Source organism: Vipera ursinii, assembly GCF_947247035.1.
Source record: "Vipera ursinii genome assembly, chromosome: 1".
Taxonomy (NCBI): domain Eukaryota; kingdom Metazoa; phylum Chordata; class Lepidosauria; order Squamata; family Viperidae; genus Vipera; species Vipera ursinii.
Window position 1 is genome coordinate 180,374,839 of NC_139512.1, and position 20,320 is coordinate 180,395,158.

The 20,320-nt window shown below is 38.4% G+C and overlaps 1 protein-coding gene across 1 annotated transcript in view; it reads left to right on the top strand.

Moving 5' to 3' along the window:
- The window catches only part of CPS1 (carbamoyl-phosphate synthase 1), a gene marked incomplete at its 3' end in the record, with an annotated part of 173,698 nt that overhangs the window by 122,331 nt on the left and 31,047 nt on the right, over positions 1–20,320 (top strand). The window contains exons 24-29 of the mRNA XM_083354439.1: positions 669–732; positions 1,930–2,111; positions 3,215–3,409; positions 3,933–4,000; positions 9,480–9,555; positions 19,012–19,089. Coding sequence (XP_083210565.1) covers positions 669–732; positions 1,930–2,111; positions 3,215–3,409; positions 3,933–4,000; positions 9,480–9,555; positions 19,012–19,089 — 663 coding nt within the window. The remainder of the gene's footprint in view (positions 1–668; positions 733–1,929; positions 2,112–3,214; positions 3,410–3,932; positions 4,001–9,479; positions 9,556–19,011; positions 19,090–20,320) is intronic.

A 20,320-nucleotide genomic window follows, 5' to 3' on the forward strand; every position in this document is an offset into this window, starting at 1 on the left:
TACTAACGTAGACACAGTTATACAGTATAGGCTGTAGGCCCTGTTCAAACTACAGACATTGAACTGAATCATGGGTGTCATATGAATACCATAATCAAGTCTCAGCTACTCCAAGAAACAAGTTGAATTTTAATATCTCCCATCCATGAGAATTTTTAAGTATGGTCCCCTTCCATAACTCTAATTTCAGCAACAAAGTGGTTAACAGCATCATAACCCCAAGGTTCTGCTTCATCTTGGGCTGTGCCAGTGGTGGGATTCAGCCAGTTTGCACCACTTTGGCAGAACTGGTAGCTAAATGGACTTCCGGAAGCAGCATCCACACAGAGAACTGGTTGTTCACATATTTGAATCCCACCACTGGGCTGTGCCCTCTACAAGCATTCCTTGTGATTCCAGTATTCCACAAGTCAATAGTAATACTACAGTACTATACTACCAAATAACACTCCTTACTAGGTCCTTATTCATGCCATTACTACCAACTTCTTTAAAAGAACCCTATATTAAAAAAATAAAAATAAAGTAAAGCAAATAAGATCAAATTAAACCCTTACAGTTTTATTTTTAGACTAAGAACTGTGAGCCAGAAATGTTTTATTCCCATGAGCCCAAAGGATACTGCTGACAATAATTCTGGTGACTTAGTTTACTGTGTTATATTTTAGGAACATGATGTAAAATTTGATGACCATGGAATGATGGTGCTGGGCTGTGGACCATATCATATAGGTAAATCTTGCTTCTATAGCTTCTTCACTTTTTTTTCCAACTAAGAACTTTCTTTAGTTGGTACTCTCTTGTGTAATATCTTTTCCTGTAGTACTTGAATACTATATGCCAAATAATTGCTATTTCAGTGTCTTCAAGCATTTCATTTTGTAGGTTTTAGAATTAAATAACTGTTTTCCAGATGGAGAATGTAATGTAGTGGGTCCGACGCAAGGAAGAGACGCCAGCCGGAGTACGTGTTCAGCTCTTTATTGGGGGGTAGCGTACTGGAGAATGAGGGTTACCTGGCCTCCTTAAATACCTAGCCAGGTAGGCGGACAGCCAATGGGGTTGGCCCTAGGTTTCCCGCCGAAACTAGGTTTCCCGCCAAAACCGTTCAGGCCAACGACCCCTGGTGGCTGTTGCTATGCAGGTGCCTGCATACATAACAGAGAACTTCTAATATTGTAATTTAGAAATCCAAAAAAGCTTGTATAGAAATAAATCTTAAGGATTATGAAGATGTGATGATAGCAAATGGCCAGGGGATCTTCTCTTTTCCTCACTTTTCATAGCAATCCTCCCCCTTCTTGATTTATCTGTCTTTATACTTTAACAGAATTGATATTTATATGTATTTCATTAACATTTACTTCAAATAATGTTAACTAGCATTAGTATTTAGTTGAGACTTGAAATAACTAAAACTACTTTCATATTTCATTGATATGTTTACCGCATATTTAGAAGGACAGCTTCTGCTGAAAATATATCTGATTTCCTGAACTGAGTGCACAGTACATATATCTATATATGAAACCCACTTGGAAATTCCACCAAAAATGTGGAGATCAAATGTAAGGCAGAACCCATAAATATTTTCCACAAATATGGTGAATGGCTGGGCAGAAAATAAATTTATTCATTATGTTTTAGCTATGGTTTTAGATAAACCTTTTCTATTAAGACATATAAATGGCTTGCAGCCTGACCCATCATATGTTAAATTAATTTTAAGAAGCTGCTATTCAGTGGATTTATTAACTACCCAGAAATTCACAAAGGCACTTCTTTTATCAAGGTAATACATATTGTCAGTGGATGCAGGCATGATGTTACAGCTGCAAACTTTCTTCTTCTGACCTTGACATAGCAGTTGCTTTTAAAACCTCTGCCTAACTTTGTTTGTTAAAAGCTCCAACTCTTTTTTTTTGGCAGGAAGTAGTGTGGAGTTTGACTGGTGTGCTGTTTCTTGCATCCGCACCTTGCGTCAGCTCTCCAAGAAGACAGTTGTGGTAAACTGCAACCCAGAGACAGTGAGCACCGATTTTGATGAATGTGACAGGCTTTACTTTGAGGAATTATCACTTGAGAGAATCTTGGACATTTACCAACAAGAGGTAATTCATTTTAAAAATGGTCCAAATATGTTCAACGTAAGGAAGATCAAGACCTCATAAAATAAGCTAAATCATTTTATATTTATTTTATTTTATTTCCCCTTTTAGCAGGGCATTTCTTAAAGTTACTAGTTTTAGATACTGACATCATATTTTACAACACATAGTTAATCCTAGCAACTGTTAAATAATGAATGCCAAATAAATATATAACTGTGTTTCAAAGATGACATATTGAACAATATTTATAAGCTAATTTAATTATTTCAGTTATTTATGCAATAAATTGTCCTGCCCTTGCTGGGCTTAATTTCAACCTGTGACAATGAAAGCAATTACACACATGCTTAATTTTAAGCTTGAGGACAATAGTGTTGATAAGGATGTAATTTTTCAACTGCGAAATATAAACTTAAGGACATCACACATGTATGTATGTGGGACATTATAATAACTTCATGAGATTTGTTGACTTTTTGTGATAGTCTGTCCTTTGTTAGAACTGCTCAAAATTGTTGTATTTTTTTAAATGCAAATTGGTTGAAACAAACAAACATTGCCATGTTTCTGAAAGTTCTGGGCGATCCTAAAAAGTTGCAATACCTGCTCAGTTTTGTCCTTGTTTTCAGGGAAACCAGTGGAAGAGTTCTCAGCTTGACTATGTAAGAGATGCCATTTGCAAATAAGACTAGCTGCTTTTCTGAAAAGATAGAGATGGATCATGTAATTAGAGATTCATGAATCTTAGTTTCATTAAGAGATGCTTCTGGGTTTATGTGGATATGAGGATGGATGCACTTAAAAAAACAGCTATCAATACTATTATTAATGGGATCTGTTCAAAAATGAAATAAGATTTTATCATATTGCCTTACCACCATGCATTTGGTTGCAAAGCTTAGATAAACCAAATATGGAGCTGCAATGAGTACCCAATTCTTTTGGATGGATTTTGGTGGAGGGAGGTGAAGGATTCTTCCAGAAGCATGAAGAGTTTCTTCCCTTGCTTCCAAACATTTTGAGAGACCTACTGTTGGGGAAATGAAATGCTGCAATTGTTAGCAAATGTTGCATGTAACATTCTGTCTCTGGATTGCTCCTAGGCATGTGATGGCTGCATCATCTCTGTAGGAGGGCAGATCCCAAATAACCTAGCTGTGCCACTTTACAGAAATGGAGCTAAAATTATGGGAACCAATCCACTGCAGATTGATTGTGCAGAAGATAGATCTGTATTCTCAGCTGTTCTTGATGAGTTGCAGGTGGCCCAAGCACCCTGGAAAGCAGTCAGTTCCTTGGTGGGTAGAATTATTTGGAATCTGAATTTAATCACTAGTTGAAGCCAACATCCATGACATAATTTTTATCTGCTTAATTGGAAGGTTGCATTTATTCTTTGGCAATACTGTAGTACAGGGGTCTTCAACCTTGGCCCTTTTATGTCTTGTGGACTTGAACTCCCAGAATTCCTCAGCCAGGAATTTTGGGAGTTGAAGTCCACAGGGCCAAGTTTGAAGACCCCTGTTGTAGTATAAAAAATAAATAACAAAAAGCCTCCTTTCCCATAGGAAGATGGTTCAGCAACTTTTTTTTCTCATGTCATCCTCCTTGTCAGAGAGTTTGATTTAAAAAGTTAGAAAGAAAGAATGATTAGCAGAATTGCAAGTAATGAGTTTGAGCCTCATTGAAGTAGAAAATGTTGGAGGACTCACGTTTTCTGCAGATATATCCAAATGCAGTGATATGAAAATCTTCAGGATGGGGAAGGTTATATTTAGTGTTAACAATATTATAATTAAAGTATATTTTCCAATTCTTTAGGAAGATGCTGTGGAATTTGCAAACTCAGTTGGCTACCCTTGCTTGTTGAGACCTTCGTATGTTTTGAGGTAAAGCATGTTCTATAAGCACAAGCTGAAATTCTTGCTTTGCTTGATTAAACTGAATATATTGTGATATTAAAATGCCATACTTAGAAATTTAACAGATTTACCATCTAGCAGCTGGACATCTAATGAATGTAAAGACTGAAATATTTATCTTGTTGGCTGCTTGCTTAGTAAACTGGAAATATGCCTTTTAGATTTAACATTGTCATGAAAACTTTAAGATATGTTAGGTAAAGTATACTCTTCAAACACAAACTGTGAACTGTACTTATTTTTTGCCACTTTTATCAATGCAGGTTTTGGATCATCTGCTTCCTGGTATCCTTATTATACCCAGCTAACTGTAGAGTCTATTTGTTATCACTAAAACTGTTCTTCTCTTTTGTGTCTTCATTTTCCTCTTATCTTTAATTTAAAAGATTCGGACATATACTCACAAAAACACAATAGAAGTTTAGGAGGATCAAATAATGCTTCTAATTGCCTTTTCAATGGTGGCTACCTAGATGCTTCTAAAAATCCAATGTTAGCAGCAGATAAAGGCAATCATGCCCACATATTCTTTGACCCGAAACATATCCAGCATACTAAAAGACATTGATTCCAAATATGGGCTTTCCATTTAGCTACCATATTTGTTAACAGAATTTATCCATGAACTTGTGTGTGTGTGTTTGTATATACATAGGAGAAACAAATTCATGTACATATGATACAATAAACATCTGATGTTTATTTCCACTCCTTTTTTCCCTTCCTTCTACATCTTTGCTTCATTTTTAGTTAGTTTGCCTAGAACTTATTCTGAGTCATTCACTGTCTTGCTCTCTACTCACTTGGTTCACATTTCTCTGAGCAAATCAGTCTATACCAAGAAAGGCCTTTCATGATTGCTACTGACACTATGGTGTACTTGATGGCATGACTGACCAGGCCTTAAGAGCTTATACTGAGAAATTCTGAGGCCTTTTATGGCTTGAATCTCAAGCTGAAAAACAACACCGTCAAATTGGTTCCTATAAATAGTCCACAAAATCTCTCTTTCCAATGCCAGGAAAGGATGATTTCTTAACTGGAAAATTGAGTTTTCTAGCTTCAAGGCCCTGGAAGGTACTGGCAGTAAAATGATCATTCTCTGTAGCCAATGTTCCTACAGATGGGCTTATTTTGTTTGTCTGTTCAGCAGCTTATTTAATCTCTCAAATATCCATGACTATGTCCATTGCATATTAAGGACATATTGGAACAATATCTATCCTTTCCTGACTCATATAAACATTAGCTCTAGCCACTAATATCTGGAAAAGCAGCACATTAAATAACAAATGTTAATTAAGTTGCATATCACGAAGGTTCTACATATTACCCATCCCCCAAAGCAGGGATTTATTTACAATATATTATCCTGTTTGATATAATGCAGCTGGATCCCACATCAAGTTCAAGTGTCCTGCTTTGAACCAAGTTTGTAGTTGTTCCAAACTAAACCAGAACTTCTATAAAGTAGTCCTGATTAAGGAAGAAACCCTGTCAATTTTGGGGCACTTTGGTTGGCTGTAGAAATGTAGAATGCAGACTTTGAAAAAATTGCAAGAGTTCTTGCATATTTTCCCCAAAAGCAGGATATGGAGTGTAATAAAAAAGAGTGGATTCAAATGACTAACAAATCTACTTTCTAATTGTATAGAAGGATTCTTCAAGGGCTTTCCAATTACTGTTTTGGAGCCAATATTTGCCTACAGTGATATGATATAAAGAAGCACACTAAATGGCAATTTGCAGTGCCATTTGAAATGGCCATGGAAATCACTAGTAGATTTTATACATGGTTTCCAAATCAAACTATTTCCTGCAAGGGATCATCTGTGATGCTGTTTTAGGAGCAATACCCAAAGCAAAAATGGCAGATGTCTTAGAATAATACATCTTTTTTGTAAGTTGTGAAAAGAAAAAGAAAAAGAGAAGAAAAAAAAGGATGCCTTAATGGAGATTGCAGATTTCACTGACATTGCTGTATTACCAATCCTTTTTGTCATCCAATTTGTAAGACTTTTTTTTACATAAGGTTCATCCTTGTGGTCTGAAATTAGCAGGGTTATTTCCAGAGGAGAGGCAGATATTGTGTAGTTTTAAATGCAACACATTTATAGACAATATTTAACCACGGGGAAACCAGAATTTAAACAAAATTCCAAAACTACTGTACCTGTTTTTTTTCCCAAACTGGGCACTCTTTATCTTTTCAGGAGGCTGGGGGGGGCAGTAGGGGGTCAAAAAATTCAAGAACGCAGCCACAATCATGTGATCAGCACTTTGCCATTCTTAATGTGGATTGCAAGAGATGTAAGGGGCGGGGCTTGAATCATATTGTTGGAGCCACTATTGTGTCTTTTTTACCGCTCTCTCCCTTGTCAAAAGGGTTTATGCTTTCTGTACATTTAATCCCATTTTGTTCTTACAAAAATACCTGGCAGTTTGTATTCTTCCCATGCTAATCCACAGAAGACTCAAATCACAGTTTGTATTGGGCCCCAACCCATGCGGACAGTCTTTAGAGATTGACATGAAGTTCCCATTTTCAGATGCCCCAAACAGAACCTGCAATAAGGATTTAAAAAAAAGAAACTGATAATCATCCATAAGGTTTAAAATTCTAAATAAGTCAGAAAAATATATCACAGAGATCTGGCATATTCTGATTAATATAAATGCATCCAGATGACTTTCAGTAATCTAAAATATCATTCCAATTTTTTTTATTTTTTTTTTTAAAAACAAACTTGGTTTCCATAATTATCTAGTCTAGGATGTTTCCCAAATAAAAATCTAAGTCTGAAAAAAAGATGCTGCTGCAATAAGGAGTCATCTAACCAATCTTAATGGAGCTGTTCACTCTGTAGCATCTCTTTTTTTAAGATCTCACAGAAGCCTAAAAATGGAAGCTACTCTAAACAATAGTAGAAAGGAACTATTTCAAAGTTCAGAGTCTGAAGATTATATGCTGAATGTTTGTCCCCAGCACGAGTCACCAATATGACTGCCCTTGCTCTTCCTATTTCCCATCTGACAGTGAATATGCATGGATAGGAGGACCACAAAAGACTGTTGAGTGATTAGCCACGTTCAAAACTAGGCAGATAAATGTCAAAACAGACTTCCTGACATGTGGAAGAACTTGAATCCTGAAGAATTACCTTTAAATGTCAGCAGTCTTCAGCATTCTGGTAATTTATCATAGCATGTTATTAACTCATAAAAAAGTGAGGAGGGGAGGAAAAAACCCCTTTGAATGATGGTACCTTTGAAAGAAGCCCTAAGAATGTTCACACTCTCAAGCCTCATCTTTCCACTTTCATTTCTTACTGCCTCTTAGAGACAGGTATATTTACATCATGTTGATAATATTTTGATTTAGGTGCTTCTATGTGAAAATGCTCCCCCACCCCATTACTATTTTCTATCCAATACATGCTGTGGTAGCTGCTTTATTTCCAAGACATAGTTGAGAAAAACAAAGAGAGGCAGTGGCAATGAGTTGAATCAATGTGCAGGAATATTCTAAATATCCCTCTTGAAAGCTTAATGCAGCGAAGAGCTTTTTCATAGATGAGAGGATTGGAAGAGAAATAGAATTTACTGAGCACAGTTTGCAAGTGCAAATGGAAACTGAGTTGAAGCTTTCCAATAACAAAAGAAAAGTGAACTATCAGTCTAAAGGAGGCAACCCGGACACTGAATGAAGCAGAAAGAATATTTAAGCAGAAAAAGGCAGTTCTATTATAGTGTAGCTGGACACTATAAGGATATGTGAATTCAATTAACTATGAATTAACATTAAAAAATTCAAACAAACCCACTTTTAAATTGGATTTTTAAAGCAGTCCAATTATTCCTAAAATGGAAAAGTTTAATCTATGGATTATTTAAAATTGTTTTGAAAATAAATTCTTATCTTCACAAAGATATTTACCCCCCCCCCCCGTTCAATTTTGTTCAATTTTCGGAAACTACCTGGACAAGTCCTTGCAGTTTTCTTAGCAAGGTTTTTCAGAAGTGGCTTGCCATTGTCTACTTCCTAAGGCTGAAAGAAAGTGATTGTCTCAAGATGGCTTTGTACCTAAGGCAGGACTAGAATACACTGTCTCCTGGTTTCTAGATTGATGCCTTAACCACTACATCAAACTGGATCTCATTTGACATGTACCTTTAACCTAATTTTAACTGGAATTGAAATATTATTTCCACCTGGACTCCAACTGGATTTAAATAACAGCTTTCTATATTCTTATAAGCATTGTATAAAATATTATTTTCAACAGGGGTCAAAATTATGCACATGCTGCAAAGTAATAGCTAGGTAAACAAAATGTATCTGCAATGCCAAATGTGTTTTGAATGCCAGTCTTTCACAGCTGAAAAAGTGTTCCATGGATCAATCAGACAGTTGAATTTGTTGTCTTGAAGTCAATGATCAGCAGCAAGAATTAAATGTGCTCTTTGTTTGCATAATTGATTCCAGTGAGATTTTTCCTTGTATTTCCGCCCCCCCAATGATTTAGAAGGAAACTGGCAGCACATTTTCCCAACAACAAATTTTATTAAAAGACATAATTATTTGTGAGCTGCAGCTGACTTCATCAATTGCCTCAGATGCACAAAAGGTTATGCCTTTTAATAAAGTTTGTTAGAAAAGATGCTACCAGATTCCTTCTAACTTTTTTGTCACCAAACATTAACATAGGTTTTACAATTTTAAAAGGGGAAAATTCAACTGAACCCAGGGCAACTTTTTGAGGGATACATATTTTTTTTCTTCTGAAGTCTGCACATTTCAGCATCTATTTATTTTTAAAAATGCCAAAACAACTATGCAAATAGCATATTTGGCTTGTGAGTTATCTGTCTAACTATTTTCCATGGTTTTTCAGAACCATCTCACCATGCATTCCAGCTGACAAAATGTCGAATACAAAAAAGTGTTGAGATAACTATGATAATTTATTTTGGCATTAAATTTTAATAGCACAATTATTTTAAAATTGCATTGACCAGATCTTATGTAAACCAGTCACAAAGACTCAGTGCCCTTAAGTTAGACCATGTTTTACAAAGAAGCATTTCTGGCAAACATCAAGTTGTGTTTGAAAAGACTGAATAAGAAGTTTTGCTAGGAAAGTGTTTCTCAGACTTGGCAACTTTAGGATATGTAGACTTCAACTCCCAGAATTCTCCAGCCAGGCTGAGAAACCCTGTTCTAGAATATCTCCTATACAGCTGAATGATTCACAGCTCCTGGTTATTAATCTAGATTCCCCCCTTTCTTTTACTTCTTTGGCATATTCTTAGGCCCATTCTCATGTTAGTGGTAAATAAAGAATAATACTGCTTTCTTGTAGAGAACAATTCTTTCAGCTTTTCAGATCCTTAGATACAAGAAATTTTTGAATCTAAAACTGTTTTCTTTTATCTTTCTCATTAGTGGTTCAGCAATGAATGTAGTACATACAGAGAAAGAAATGAAGAAGTTCTTGGCAGAGGCAACCAGAGTTTCACAGGTATTACACCAAGTTTTTCTTCCCTTCTCACTGCCACAAGTAAACTGTTAACATTTTCAATTAAACTATCCTCATTTTTTTTGTACATTTGAATACTGATTGTTTCAGGATGTGAGGTAATTTGAACACATTTAACTTAATTATCCATTTCTAATTGATCCATTTTGTTCTGTCTATATTTGTAACGAGTATTGTACTGCAGTTGTCTCTAGATAATTCACAGGAAACAGACCTGATTTCTAAAATTTTCTTTATATTCTTACTAACATGTTGGTGGCAAATTCTGGAGAGATAATTATATCTCAGTCCAGAGTCATATTCCTGTTCCATAGCTGTGCTTCATAGAAGAATTTAGAAATTTAGGAATAACTTAGCTTCTATTTCTTTTATACAACATTCAACAATGCTGTGTTTCTGCTGAGTTGCTTCTGTAATTGTCACTGACCTTGATGTTTTATGTATGATAGAGCTATAGGATCGGTAGGTAATCCCTTAACATGATTAAAGATGTCTAAGGATGCTTACCAGCATAACCAATCTCTAATTACCTGGACATCCTGCTTTTGATCTGAGCAGAGAAAGCCAAATCAGGCTGGATTATATAACAGTGTATACTGCACCCTCTGGGAAATTCTGTGGTGGGGAATAGCTGGAAAGAACTGTGAAATGTAAACATCATCGCCCACTCCCCTCCATCCTGTTCAGGATCTACAGTTAATTCTTTATGCGGTGGAACAAATGGGAGCCAGCTGTAGGACAGGGAGGCAGTGTTTTCATTTAGAAACAGAAGAGCACTGCAGTACAAAGGTATTTTGCTTCAGGGTTGGCAGAAAGTTCTAATTCAACTGAACAGACTAATCTATATTCATCCAGGCAGTCAATTTTATAGGTTGGCACTGATTTGGAAAGTTATGGCTGTTTTAAATCTCTTTAAGGAAAGAACTGGGGAGAGGCTTGCTGAAGGCTAGACGTGATTGGGTGACTTGATACTTCTTGCCAGCATGCATCAGGGAAGAAAGGAGCCCCCTTTCTACCATTTTTGGCAAATGCAAACAGTGGACATCGGGAGCAGAGGCCCCATAGAGTTGGAAACATTCACTTCAGGGGCAGTAAACAAGGAAATAAACAAAATCTGCCTTTTAACCGACATTGACGAATGTTTTGCCCTATTTTAAATATATCTTAAAGCAGATGATGTTACGTTTTAAAATAAACCACTTCTCTGTCACCTGTCTTGTGGACCACTTTTGCTTGGAGAGTTCCTGTGGGCCTTTTGCATGGTGTTAAAGATCCATATGTTCCCACAAGCATTTGGGTGGGGAGGTTAAGGACCCCTCCTTATCTGATTGCATTGTCTTAGTAATTGGAAGATCAATGGTTTTTCGACCCCAGGGATCTTTTAGAGGGATCCTGTTTCCTAAAGTGTGGTCCTAAGACCCCTGGAGATCCCCAGATTCTTTCTTCAAAAATCAAAATTATTTGCCAGCCTATGTTAAAAATAAAACAATATTAAAATCCAATCAAATAGTCATGAGAAGCAAAGACATCAATTTAATTTTTCATTAAATATTGATAAATATTGATAAATACAACCCAAACAAACAAAAGCTCTTTTGGGGCCCTCCAAAATTTTTAAAAGTGGAAAGGTGTCCTGAGAGTAAATGTTTAAGAAACACTACTTTAGAGCAGGATGCTTTTGGAGTAGTACTACTTTTGGAATACTGATTTTATGAACTATGTTATTGAATTTTTTGGTTTTTCATTTGTACATTGTCCAGAATAATCTTCATGGGATATGGGACCAAAGAAATGGTTTACATACATACACACACACATACATACATACATACATACATACACACACACACACACACACTGGGCAGAAGTTAAAAACAGTCCCCTTGTCATGGACGTATTTGGACTTTATTTTCTCTTGACAGTACAGAAGGTAAGGATCAGATTAAAAAATAGGCAGCACATTCTTTCCAAGACTGACCTTTTGTCGGGACTTCAGCTTTCAAAAATGAGCCAGCCAGCAGCTTCTATCAAGCCACTTAGACTAGATTTTCAAGAGCTTAACACCCAACATACCAATCACTTTTGGACATCTGGTTCCAGCTGGGAGCACTCTCCTTTTTAGAAAATGTGGTGCTATGTGTGATTGGCTTAGTGTCACACACTGAATGTGTGTTGAGAATCAGAAATACAGTTAAGATTTATTGAGGGCTCCTTATGTGCCTGCCTGGCTTCCTGGACCATGAGATTGCCATCAGGGCTGCCTCCCCATCACAGTCCCTTGACTGATGCTGCCAAGATTTCAGACACAGAGAAAAGTGGCAAACAAGAAAATTCTGGAATTATTCCAAATGAAAGCTGTTAGCAGGTAGTTCTGAAAAACAATTTGACTAGAAATTATACAATTCTGAATGATAGTCCATGAAAATGTATAGCCATGGTAGGGCATCCATAATGGGAGAAATATTGGGACAAGACTGGGACAGAATATCAGGCACTTATACAGCAGAATGAGTAGGAAAAATGCCAGATGCTGCAGACTCAGCTTACTGTATTTTGAAGCCAGTAATTTAAATCTAAATTTCTCCTCTACAACTCAATTGAATCAAAGCAGATGGTAGCATCTAGCCAGTTACAACTGTTTTCAAAAGGCTAAGTTGTGTTATCACTTGAACAGGAGACCACCAGGAAATCACAGGGATGTAGACTAGCCAAATAAATAAATAAATAGTAAGGGCAATGGCAAATCAGTGGTAAATTCCGTATTGCTGTGGACATGTCCTTATATTTACCAGGAACTAACAGACTTAAGGAAAAGTTTACTACTGAAGTCCAGAATCTCCCTAACACTGTGCCACTGGGAAGAAAGACTTTTAAAAAAAACATCCTTTTCCCTGTATTTCCCTCATTATTTCCTATGCTGTTTTTCTCATCCAGTCCTCATTACTGCTCTCATCTTTCCTTTCTCCTTGCCTTGTCACATCTCATCAACATTTTACTTATTCTCAATCTTGCCAAACACAGGTGGGGAAAGAGTTATACCCAGTCAGGTTTCTGGTAGCTTGGTATGGTGTGCCTTTTATTTCTTCAGCTTTTCCACCAGATTTCTTTCCAGCCAATTCAGAGAGCTAACTTTGCTCTTTATTTCTTATCCTGCTTGTTGAAGAGAAGTGTTTTGTGCATTATAATTCCTATAGAATACCAACTCCATGTTACAATGTACAAAACAATAATAAATCCCTTTCCTGAGCTGCTTGGGATTTAAATTTTCACAAAGAGGAAAGAACCAGAAGAGGACTGTAAAGAGTCTTACTTCTTGCAACATTTGGCTAAAGTTGACCAGGACATCAATTGTGGGTGTTTATAATACATTTCTGTAACCCCTGAGGAAGTGGACAGGATTATGGGGAGGCTGAGCTCCACCACATGTTTTTTGGACCCGTGCCCTTCTTGGCTGGTTTATGCAGCCCGGGAGAGGACACGAGGCTGGTTCCAGGCAGTTATATCTGCTTCCTTGAGTGAGGGTAATTTCCCCGCCGTCTTGAAGGAGGCGGTGGTGAGACCTCTCCTCAAGAAGCCTGTTCTGGACCCAGCTGTTTTGAACAACTTTCATCCGGCCTCCAACCTTCGCTTTCTTGCGAAGGTTGTTGAGAGTGTGGTGCCGCATCAGCTTCCCCTGATCCTGGATGAAGCGGATTATCTAGACCCGTTCCAATCGGGTTTCAGGCCCGGGTACAGCACGGAGACGGCATTGGTCGCTCTGGTGAATGATCTCTGGAGGGCTCGGGACAGAGGACATTCCTCTGTCCTTGTCCTATTAGACCTCTTGGCGGCTTTTGATACCATCGACCATGGTATCCTGCTGCGGCATCTCAGGGGATTGGGAGTGGGAGGCACAGTTCTTCAGTGGTTCTCCTCCTATCTCCTGGGACGCTCGCAGTCGGTGTTGGCAGGAGGACAGAGGTCGACCCCTAGGACCCTCGCTTGTGGAGTTCCTCAGGGGTCGGTCCTCTCGCCTCTCCTGTTCAACATCTACATGAAACCGCTGGGTGAGATCATTCATGGTTTTGGAGTTGGGTATCATCAATATGCCGATGATACCCAACTTTTCATTTCGACCCCAAACCACCCCAGTGATGCCCTCGATGTGATGTCCCGTTGCCTGGAGGCGGTTCGGGCCTGGATGGGGAGGAACAGACTTCAACTCAACCCTGACAAGACTGAGTGGCTGTGCATTCCGGCATCCCAGGACATTCAAAATATTCCATCTCTTCTTATGGGGGGTGAGTCCTTACCCCCCGTGGATAGGGCTCACAACTTGGGAGTCCTCCTAGATTCACGACTTACTCTGGAAGATCATATAGTGGCCGTGACTAGGGGGGCTTTCACCCAGGTTCGCCTGGTGCGCCAGTTGCGGCCCTATCTGGACCGGGATGCCCTGTGTACGGTCACTCATGCGCTCGTGACCTCTCGCCTGGACTGCTGCAATGCTCTCTACATGGGGCTTCCCTTGAAGACCACTCGGAGGCTCCAACTGGTACAGAATGCGGCCGCGAGAGTTGTCTTGGGAGTTTCCTGGTACTCCCATGTTACACCTTTGCTCCACGAGCTACATTGGTTACCAGTTGTCTTCCGGGTGAGGTTCAAGGTTTTGGTTATGATCTTTAAGTCCTTACATGGCATGGGTCCGGGATACCTCGAGGACCACCTGCTGCCAGCATCAACTCCCCTCCGCCCTGTGCATGCCCACAGAGAGGGCCTCCTCAGGGTGTCTCCAGTCAGGGAATGTCAACTGGTGGCCCCCAGGGGGAGGGCCTTCTCTCTGGGTGCTCCGGCATTATGGAACCAACTGCCGGTTGAGCTCCAGATGGCATCGGACCTTCGCTCCTTCCGGCGCGGGCTGAAGACCCACTTATTTGAACTAGCTGGTCTGGCCTGATGGGGAATATTAGGGTTTTTTAATGGGTTTTTTACTGTTTTTATTGTTATTGTATTTTAATTGGGCATTTGTTTAATTTCTTTTTAATTTTTGTATTATTATTTATATATGCCCTGTTAACCGCCCTGAGTCCTTCGGGAGAAGGGCGGTATAAAAATTGAATAAATAATAATAATAATAATAATAATAATTTATAGAAAAGCTAGGAAAGCTGAAAAATGGTGCCAAGGTCTCTTCAGGAATTGTGGATTCTAAGGAAGAATGTTGCATTCTTAACAAGTTCTAAGCATGTCGGTCAACCAGGAAAAATATCCAGACTCCTTAAGAAGTGAGAAAATGATAAGGATAGATAAGGATGTACAGTTTTTTTTTTAAAAAAAGACAAGACTGTCAGGGCATTGGCAAATAAAAATGGGATGTAAAAGTTTAAGGAAGATTATCAAATGATGATAGAGATGTGACAAGACAGATGGGGGGGATGCAGAAACCCAGGCAAGACATAACCAAAGGATGTTGTTGTTGTTAGTTGCTAACTTGTGTCCGACCCATTGCGACCCCATGGACAACGTTCCTCCAGGTCTTCCTGTCCTCTACCATCTTCTGGAGTCCATTTAGGCTCACGCCTACTGCTTCAGTGACTCCATCCAGCCACCTCATTCTCCATCGTCCCCTTCTTCTCTTGCCCTTAACTTTCCCCAGCATTAGGTTCTTCTCCAGTGAGTCCTTCCTTCTCATTACATGGCCAAAGTAATGAGAAGTAACTTCAGGATCTGGCCTTCTAAAGAGCAGTCAGGGTTTATCTCCTCTAGGACTGACCGGTTTGATCGCCTTGCAGTCCAAGGGACTCGCAGGAGTCTTCTTCAGCACCATAGTTCAAAGGCCTCAATTCTTTGGGGCTCATCCTTTTTTATGGTCCAACTTTCACTGCCATACATTGCAACTGGGAAGACCATAGCCTTGACTATACACACTTTTGTTGGCAGGGTGATGTCTCTGCTTTTTAGTGTGCTGTCTAGATTTGCCATGGCTTTCCTCCCCAGGAGCAAACGTCTTTTAATTTTTTGGTTGCAGTCCCCGTCTGCGGTGATCTTGGAGCCCAGTCACTACCTCCATTTCTTCCCCATCTATTTGCCAGGAATTGAGAGGGCTGGATGCCATGATCTTAGTTTTCTTAATGTTTAATTTCAACAAGAGGTTCTTTAGTTCCTCTTCACTTTCTGCCATTAGAGTGGTATCATCACTAATCAGTGGTCCTGTGTCCAGTTCTCACTGTTGCTTCTTGACCCGCATATAGGTTTCTCAAGATACAAATAAGATGGTCTGGTACTCCCATCTCTTTAAGAACTTGCCACAGTTTGTTGTGATCCACACAATCAAAGGCTTTAGCATAGTCAATGAAGCAGAAGTAGATGTTTTTCTGGAACTCCCTAGCTTTCTCCATGATCCAGCGTATGTTGGCAATGACCAAAGGATAGTCAAAGGATATTCTCCTACTTGATTCTAACATAAATATAAGATTGTTGTAACTTATTTTTGCACTGGTCTTGAACGGTAATGGAGAGAGAGGAAGAGGGGGAGAGAGAGGGAGAGAGATAGAAGAGAAAACATGCACAAGAAGAAGGAGCAATTAAAGCTGGAATAGTCTACACTACTTGTGAAGTGGGCTGAACATTATTAAAACAAGTAATTTACATGCATATCTACATTTATTGTGGTCTGTTAGAATCTCTTCCTATGTTAAGCATTTTTTTCATATCAAGACAAATATTAAAAATATGATTTGTCTTTACCCTAACCCAATCCTGTCTTTTATTTGTGTTCTACCTCATGTTCTTCTGTATATTCTTTCTGATTTTAGAAGGACAGTTTCCAAAAATAATTTCCAGAATTCAGTAGGTTTTACAATGGTTTTGCTTCTGTACAGTGGACAATAGGAAGTCTAGAAGAATGCAAATTGTTAACACCTTAGTTTACACTCTTTAAACAAGACCTGTTAACCCTCAGCCTGACAGGTGGAAAGAATCTCACAAGCAAGGCTTTTCTTGGACATCCCAATACCTGCCTCCATGTGGGAGGAATATTGTAGCCAATTATTCACTGCCCCAAAATTGTAATGGATTAGAGGAGCCACAAAATGATCTACAAGAGGCTGTAATCCCACCCCACCCTGGTCTCTGGTGCCTGAACAGGAGACTAGAGGACTCATTCAGATCCTGGGAAGATCTATACCCTGAGTTATTCAAATGTCAGATTGACTGGTGGGCTCCCTTACTTGCAGGTGTATTTACTCATTACTGCCAAATTCCATCTGCTTGGGAGCTCTCTATTGTGGTCACCATTGACAAAAAGGGCGGTAAGGGTAATCCCTCAAATTATAGACTGATTAGACTAATTGATATCATAACAAAATTGTATGTCAAATATTGTTTGCATAAAAGATACAATTTGAGGACTGTGAAATTGAAAAAGGCTTGCTACATGAAGAACAAACTGGATTTAGGTCTGGGAGCTCCACTATTGATAACTGTTTTACGTCATCTAAGAGAAAAATACACGGCTTAAGGGACCCAACTGTTTACAGCTTTCATAGACCTCATTACAACATTTGATTCAGTGAACAGGGAAACTTATAGACCTGAGCATGGATTTCAGACTCCTCTCTTTAATCAAGGAACTAAACTCATGCCTAAGGGGATGCAGAGGAACACATTGTTCCCAACACTGAAAAGTAGTTGCATTAAAGGCTTCAGACAAGAATGTTTATTGGCTTCATTTTATTTAACCTGTATATTAACTATGTCCCAAAAATCGCTTCATTTAACTGATATGCATATGCCTAAAATTAAAAATAAACATGCAAATATTCTGCTTTATACAGATGACATGGTATTGATGCCATATACCCTGGTAAGGGACAAGGAGACTGCTGCATAGGTTTAGTTCATACTGTGAATTCAACTACTTGAATATCAATATGTCTAGGACCAAGGTAGTTTTGTTTTTTCAGGAAGGGGTGGAGTATAAGTATAAGTAGAGCCTGCATAAGGAACATATAGATCAGGTTTAGTCCTATGTATCTTTGGGAATAGTTTTGTAGAGACAGATTTTTGGCTCCCACATTTTAAGAGTTCTTTAAGCATGGCTGGCTCAGGAATTCTGGGAGTTGAAGTCCACGAGCCATAAAAGAGCCAAGGTTGCCTACCCCTGCCTTATACCATTAAGGCAGTTCACTAATCACAGCTACCCAATCTGTCTAACTCCAATCATAAATGTATATAACAGCAACATTTTTATTTATTTATTAAATTTGTATGCCACTCACTGTCAAGTGAATTTGCTCGCATATGATGCTGTGGGGATATACAAGTGCCCCCTTACTGGATTAGATACAGTCTACTTTTTAAAAAAATGATTCTTGGGGATAGATAAATCTAAACCGACTCCAGCAGTAATAGCAGAGCTGGGTACACTTGCTATACAAAGCCATCTAATAATTAAACTATTCAACTAATTGCTGAAGATCTTATCTATCGACCCAGATAGACACCCAAGCTTTGCTTCAAAGATCAATCAGTTGCTTGGGCCAATTTACTTTCAAATGCCACCTCACAGTGTGGATTCTCTATCCAATTCTAAGCCCAATCAGATCTGAAGGCCAAAAAAACTTTTAAACAAAGTGTCATTGATGTGAGTGCCCAATATGATTTTGCACTACTTAAATATGTTAAGTCCTTGAAGTGGCTTGCTCAACACAAATCAGCCTTCCGGTCAGAGAACCAATATGTCTCAACTTCTTAGAAGAGCTTTTCTAGAGTTGGTTTCCAACAACTAGACTCCATGGTAATAGAGGGGAGGTTTCACAGAGTTCCATTTGAAGAAAGACAGTGTATTTGTGGAACACCAACTGCTGAAGACATTGGACATATCCTTTTTGTCTGCAAACTATATTCTGCAGAAAAGGACTGCTTACTTACATTCTTATTTAAAAATTTAAAAATTCTGAGACACCTGGGAGATATTATATCATTTCCTACCAACTCTACAGCAGATTGTACTGTATATAGGAATTATGGGAGGCAGGCTGCAATTTATCTATATTTTTCTTCCTTCTTCCCAACGTGTCATGGATCAAGAACAGTGTGATGATGGGAAAAGGAGTCTCTGCAGGAATATAAAATTGAAGGCTACAATTGCCAATTTCACCCATGATGGCAGGGTGAGGATAGGGAGTGATTGACTTTCCAACAGGAAGAAATTTAGTGCAGACTTTGACAGCCAAGTGTACACTAAGGTCTGCATTCCTTTAAAATTAGTGAGATATGTATAATTGATTTCAGTGTTGTTACAGTATTTTTATTTCCATTTTAAACTAGAGCCATGAAAGCTTTGTGGGAGCCATTTTCTTACACTGTTTTCTTTTAACTTTACTTCTCCAGTTCAATTAAATATTTCTAAAAGTAGTTACTAAATTGAATACCGAATATATTCTCTTTTTATAACAGGAGCACCCTGTTGTCCTAACAAAATTCATTGAAGGAGCTCGAGAGGTGGAAATGGATGCGGTTGCAAAAAATGGAAAGGTAGACACTTTTCTCCTTTGCTTTTTCTTCCCAGGATTTATAAAATGATCGTAGAGAGACTTGACAAATGTTCCATTTTCAACTCTAGGTAGAAGTTCTTTACAGCTGAGCTAAACAAAGGCAGACTGAACAAAAATTTTATACAACCATTTAGCCTTGAGAAATGTTTTGTCAGTAAGCTGTTTTTCCACCCCAGTATGAGCTTCTTTAAAGATCACATGGCTTGCTCTTGCTTGTTGGAATTACTTTTATTGTTTTCAGTTTCAGCAGGGAACATTACATATACTTTACATTGTTTGTAATACATCGAAAAGCTGTCACCTTTGCTTACTTGCCTTTCATCTTTCCACAGTAAACTGCTGGGTGTAGTGTTCAGTGACAATAACCTTTTCCTTAAAGCCTCACAAGGGCCTGTTATAATGTATAGTAGTGCTACACCAGATTAGTCTTATAATTCATACTGTCCAAGATATTTATCATTGCCACTGACCATAGCAATTTGATAGAATTCCCTGAATTGTGTGTACAGAACCTCCCCCCACACACCCACATAATTCTGGTTTAACCCTCCAGCATTGACATTCAGCACTTTTCCTGCTTCTGCTGATCACAGACTTTACAAAACATTGTAAACTTTTTCATTTGCCAGAAAAATTGCACCTTGAAGGACCACAGCTCAAATTCACAACCTAACCATTTTTTAATTGTTGAATATTCTTTTTCTCACAGTTAATTTGGTAGTTCTCTCATTCTTTGGTCCTAAACTCTCTTCTGCATAAAGAAGAGCCCTGCTTGAAATCCTCTAGCTAAATCACTGAATCATATTCAGCAGACCATACATGTGAAGTACATAGAACCAAGTCCATTGAGCATCATGTCAGGTCTATTAAGGAAGTGACACACTATGAAAAAAATGTATCTCTGAGCTTTTTTTTCTTATGGTGAATCAAGAGAGAAGAAAGGAGGAAATTCTTTTTCTAGTCAGGAAAAGTGAAGCAGAGACAAATAAATGAAAGAGGCTGAATGATCCCTCTAGGTCTCCCATTAATCCCTTCTACTCAATAGAGCAAACTTTGTCCTTTTGGAGAGGTATGTTGAGCAGGATTTTATAAGTCCATCAATGAAGATTAATTGTGCTTAGAAACTACAAAGTCCTCTTATGCTGTTCTGACATTATGCATATTCAAAGGACTTTGTAGATATAGTTGGTAGTAGTAATAATAAATATTAT